Here is a 6,000-nt window from a genome sequence, read left to right on the forward strand (position 1 = left end):
CCACAGCTATCTCTAAGACACTTACAGAGGCTATGAAACCCTGAGACCACATTGTGGTTGTACTTACTTATTTGTAATCCTGCTTATGGGGCTTATGAATCTCTATACTTCTGAGGACTTTTGAAGCTAACAGGTGAGTATGAGGGAGATGACCTGTGGATGATTTGGCTAGGTGGTAAGTGATCTCTTTCAGTGAGTGAGCTTGTCTTAGTTAGAGAGCGAAATATCTGATGCTTTTCTAGCATTTCTCACTCAAGCATTCCCAACTGATACTTTTTTTTTAATCTCTTAGTAAAATAGTTAAGGAAGTAATCACTGAAGTGATTAGTCTTCCACAGTACTTCAATAAACTCATTTTGGTAAACCTGTATTGCAAAAGTAACTGTTAAAAGCTGTGTAAGTTAATTCATCTGGAATTCAACACTTCATTCTGGAATAATGTCCAGAGTTGATTTAAACTTCTTGTGTCTTGAACCAAATTTCTTTTGAGAGTAGTATTCTCTTAGGCTGCTAGAAAAGTAGGTGTAAAAATAACCAGCCATCTGAAGGCACTGAAAAAGTACTGAACCTTATCTACAGATGAATATATTTCATCTAACATAGTTATCCATGTTTTTAGAGAAGACTGTTTTACCAATCCATTTAAATCCTTTCATAGAATAGTAGTCCATGTTCATACCCTTATGGGGATAACATTTAGCTAAGTAACTTCTCAATAACATGGAACTAAATTTTTAAAAGTTATCTTATTGCTGTTTTATTCACCTGAATGTTACTCTTAAGTATTATTTTTATGTTACATATACCAAACGGAAATAGATTATAAAATGATTCAGTAACTTTTAACTGTCACAAGTCTACCAAAGACACAATTTGTTTTTTAAAATTCCTAAAACCAAAAAGCACGTTTGTCGCCACTAAAACTGAGCACTGAGGGGAAACCTGTGGTGCTAAAATAACCATGTACTGCTAATCTCAATTTTTAAAAAAATATAACAAACACACCCTTGGTTTTTAGAAACAAACAAAACCAAATCTTTTGCAGAGATTCCCTTCTACTTAAAGAACAAAATCCTCCTTCCCTTTTCTGACACTGTTATCAGTCACTATGGCTATCGGTTACCTGAAATCTCTTGGCACCACTTCACAAGATAGAAGTCATCTTTTAATGACAGCTTAATAATGGTACTATGCTACCAATCTGTTTTTATACTTGTCACTGTAAATTACATTTAGATTTATTGAGTTACTTTCAATTTGTGTGTTTGCTTGTCAACTATCTTAAGGCCAAAAGTATAGGAAGTAAGGAGAGAAGAAAGTAGTAAATGTCAGAATGGTTTGAATACAGGTATTTCTAGTTCCTTTCCACAAGTTTTAGTGTTTAATTCACATTTGAATAGTTACCTCTATCCAGTATTAGCCAATGCCTCCTTACTGTTAGTCATCTAACTTAAACAGTGTCTGCTTCTGTAATATAAATCAATTATTTCTGGAAGAATCCTAGTTAAAATTTGTCATATTTATTTTCTTAGGATTTTGTGAAAAGTGAGAACAAGAAAAATGCAAAACCTGCTACGACTAATTCACCTTCTACAAGCAACAAGAAAATGGTTTGGTTTTGTTCTATTTTTGAAGTTAGTTTGGCCTTTTCTGTAAAGGTAGACTTGTGAAAAGAGCAAACGTTCTTATGTAGCAGTATCTTATCCTTATCTATGTACTTGAACAGGATTCCTAAACACTTATGTTGTCTTCCTACTAAATTCTATAAGCTATCCAAAGAAAGTAAGTCTGCATTTGCCAAGAACATGTACTAGCTGCAGTGTACAATGATTCGAAGGGAAGGATGTTGCATACTGAGTAGTTATGAAGACTAGTTTGAACTTGCCATTAGTATATGTGATGTTATAGGCAATGCCTTTGAAGTAAAACTAAGGTTCATGTCATCTGTATGCATGACAATTATAAAAAGATGATTTTAGGCCTTAGTAGTAATCTGGGCCAGGTTCAGAGGGTAGGTAGTACATTTATTTTCCCCATCAGTTTCCTCCTGTTTTATTTATAACTAGAATAGCTTGTCTAATGAAATACTCTACAACTGTGAATCTACTTTTTTTTTTAAGAAACTATTTGTTTCCTATGTGACTCATGCCCTTAAATGTATTCTGTGAAACTTTGACAATTTTTTTTTCTTCTGGATTTAAATTGAGATTGTCTACACTTCTTGCTGTGGTAGTGTTCTTAATATAAAGAACAGAGGTGTCAGTAGCAAAGCTCAAAATGTCAGCTTGAAAATAACATTGAAGTCAAACTGGAATTAGACTTGAAGATAAGTCAGTTTTCAACTTAAACAATGATCTTGTATTTCTGTACAGATGTCTACTACACAGCCGTCTAGAAAAGAATACTCCCTAAGAAAGCAAGAATCTATTTCAAGTAAAAAGTCAGCTAAAAAGAAAGATGGAACACTACAAAAAATCGGAGATTTTTTTCAAAGTTCTCCTAATATTATTCACTCTAAAGGTTTGTACAGAATAAATAAGGCTTATTCCATGTTCTCTGGGCATTGTAGAATGGCTTATTTCTACTGTAATCTATTAATGTATGTGTTGTTAAAGGATATGTCTGCTGCATTAAGTTGCTCTTTTGTTTATGAAATAATGGAGTCTGAACTGGGGCCTGCTATATTGAATCTTGCAGAGTAGAAAAGGCTGTCTTGACTGCAAGGACTACACAGTTCTAAAGTTTAAGTGCGAAAGGTAAACCAGGTGGAATGGAAGGACACAGTGTGGAATATGTGCATATATATTTATCATAAAAGCAACAGTAACTGTTAAGCTCAAAATGTCTGAGTTACTTTGTTCTTGCTTACAGTAAAACAGTTAAAGGCAATTTCAGAAACTTGCCCTATTGCTCTAAAAAAAATCAGGAGCTGAATCCAAACTCCAAATCTTCCCTTGTTTTATAAGCAATCCCACTTCCCCCTCCTGCCCTGCTTTGTTTCTGTCAAAACTGTATTAATGATTTTTTGAGGTATGTATGTGGGAGGAGAAGATGAGTTCTACAGAATCTGAAAGCGGGTGTCTTGTGAAAATAGTTATATAAATATATGTAATACCATATTTATATATGAAAATAAAAGCAATTAATGGATTTTGTTAAGTTTATGCATAGCCTTGGGAAGATTAGCTGCTAGGACTTTCTATTGAAGAATATATTTTTATTCTTTCCTACAGTAAGAGATGATCTCTGAGTTACTGTGCTTTTAAAAAAAAGATTAAAATTAGCAGAGGGCACAAGGAATTGCTAGCGTTAAAATTCTAAAAGACGCTATTATTTGGTTCGTTAAACCAAGGTCAGTCATTATTCAATATGGACAGTTAAAATCAAGATCTCTGTACCAACTTGAAAACTTTACTTGCTACAGAATACATCTTACTTATCTGCTCTAAGACAGTCTAGATGATAACAGTGGGACTTTGAAAATTTTCCTGTCTTGTCAGATTGGTTCCATCAGGACAACATATCCTTATTGATGGAAGACAAATTTGGACTACTCAAAATTTCACCCTGAAAATACTTAAATTGAGCAAATGAGTTCTAGTTTGTAACCTTTATTACCATGTCCTGTATTTTTTTCCTCTTTTGCATAACTTGGTATTGTTTTGGATTTCTTCTTTCCTTCTAGCTCATAATATGCATACACTCATCACTTTATAGAGCTAGTACTAGATTGATAAAACTACACAAGTATATAGAGAAAACTGTCTCTATCCTGTGCTTCTGTCAGCACAAAGAAGTTAAACCTGTTGTTCAACTCCTGGTGAAGTGTATAACTTCCAGTGAAATCTGACTCCTAATTGATTTTTTTAATGTACTACTTAAATGTGTCCTTTAAGCTTTTGCATCTGAAGCTATAGAAAACTGTCATAGTCAAATACCACTTCTGAATTTTTATATTGAAACTTCAGACTACATCCGTTTCATTTTTAAACTGTTTTTAATAAAGCTTGCTTTATTAATTTATTTTGAGGCTCACAAAGCCAGTAAGACATTGATTTACGATAAAATTTTTCTTCTAGCAAAGAAGCTGATTTCAACAATAAGCTCTCCCAAGTCTGCAGAACCAGAAAGTGTCAAAGAAAATGAGCTTAAGCCAAAACGATCTAAGAGAAGGCTGTATTCAACTGATATTTCTTGTCCTCTAGATATCCCTGCTTCTTCAGTAAGTGATGAGAGGTTACTGTTCTGTCCACTGTAATGTATTTCTGTAATCTTGGATTAAAGTAAACTATTAGGGGGACAGAACAAACCTGAAAGTCTGATCAAGTTGCAGAAGAGATTTGAAAGTACTGACTTATTTCTTGATTCTACCTAACCATTCCTTTTGGTCTTTTCTTCCTGCTGTTTTACTCAATTTTCTCTGTTTTCTCACCTATCTTCTCTGTGTTTGCTGACTTACCATATAGGTGATACAGCAATCATGGAGATATCTTTAAATTTGGAGTCATAGATATCTTAGTTGTGGTATGTGGAGGATTACTTTTTCCTCTACTACAGCAGTTGAGTCTTAATTTGATTTTCTAGTAGTTGGTGTTCATGTAAGTGTAGCATAAAGGGAGAATAAATTGAGACCCTTAAGGGATCCGTAGATTGGGAATAGCATGCTTGAAACACTAAAGATAAAACTCTGCACGTACAATTAATTTTGCAAGTGAGCACCTAAGGTAATTTCCAATTCCATTTATGCCCAGCTGATATTGGGGTTACTTTAGGATGTGGATACATCCTTGCTTTTCCAAAGCATAGTTTAGATAGCCTTCTGCGTGTGCTTAAATTGTGGTGTCCTGTCTAAGCCAGTCTATAAAGAGTCTTACAGGCCAGAGCTTGATGTATTGTTTCTGAAATCCAACTTTCTGGTTTTGACAGTAACTATAGTGCTGAGGGTACTCTTGCTCTGTTGGAAGTACATCTCTTCATTCTGTTCAATCCTTTCTTCCCTTTACTATGGTGAGCGTTTGCCCATACTGAGATATCCTATTGAATTTTCTGTAAATTGTATGAGTGGATGTGGCAGAAACCAAAATGCTGCCCATAGGAGGATGAAGAAAATTACAGAAATGCAGAGCAAAAGAAGCTAAGAAGCTTGGAAGTGAAAAGTGAAAGATGAGTCCCGGGAAAGTCAGAGAAAGCTAAAGGGATTTAAGCTAAAAATGTTTTCTGAGCACTTCCTGTTTCACAAAATGAGTATTAGACACTAGAAGTGAGAGCTGCTTTCACATCACATTTTTCTTTGGACTTTGGTATTTGTTTCAGCAAAACCAGAATTCTGTATGTTCCCAGTATTTGTTGCGTATTATGATGCACTAAAATGGGCTCTCTGTCTTGGAGACCTCTGACTAAAAGATAATAGGCACATTTCATTCTGAAAACAGCTTCTGGGAAAAACCATGTTGTTGGTTACATGGGTCTAGAAGTGAATGTCATTTGTCTCTGAAGAAATGCTGATTAACTCCTGAAATACTGTCTTTTTCAGATCTTTATAGAACAGAAAGAGAAGGAAAGTGATCATCTAATCATCAAGCGACGGCTACGATCAAAAACAGCCAAATAATCTTGCAAAAGCATGTTTGTATTTCCTAGTTAGGGCATATTTCCCTTGTATTATTTCAGTTCATTGTATATAGGAAATAATAGATACTTAGTCGTGCTCCCAAGTCTGTATATAGATATATGGAATTGTTCTGATGGTTTCCAGTTCTGACTCCATTAAAGATGAGATACTGTTCAAGAAAGCTTGTGTCTGAATCTTGTATTTTTAGGAATGGTGTCTTCGGAAGTGTTCGTAATTTACCCGTTGTGCAGTAGGAACTATGCCTGTGTAGAATGGTTTAAGTTGCTTTTTTCAGGTGGCCTGTATACCTATGATAACTTTGAGTGGAAAAAAAAAAAATGAGTACCCATCAAAACTTGTATATCCTTAAATTCTTCAAAAAGATTTAA

The 6,000-nt window shown here is 34.5% G+C and overlaps 1 protein-coding gene across 1 annotated transcript in view; it reads left to right on the plus strand.

The window, feature by feature from the left end:
* The window catches only part of KIF20B (kinesin family member 20B), a 43,605-nt gene extending 37,813 nt beyond the window's left edge, over window positions 1-5,792 (plus strand). The window contains exons 30-33 of the mRNA XM_052799842.1: window positions 1,533-1,610; window positions 2,373-2,520; window positions 4,080-4,222; window positions 5,534-5,792. Of these exons, the coding sequence (XP_052655802.1) occupies window positions 1,533-1,610; window positions 2,373-2,520; window positions 4,080-4,222; window positions 5,534-5,611 (447 nt within the window). The 3' untranslated portion in view covers window positions 5,612-5,792. The remainder of the gene's footprint in view (window positions 1-1,532; window positions 1,611-2,372; window positions 2,521-4,079; window positions 4,223-5,533) is intronic.
* The last annotated feature ends 208 nt before the right edge of the window (window positions 5,793-6,000 follow it).

This window comes from Harpia harpyja, chromosome 10 (assembly GCF_026419915.1).
Source record: "Harpia harpyja isolate bHarHar1 chromosome 10, bHarHar1 primary haplotype, whole genome shotgun sequence".
NCBI lineage: Eukaryota > Metazoa > Chordata > Aves > Accipitriformes > Accipitridae > Harpia > Harpia harpyja.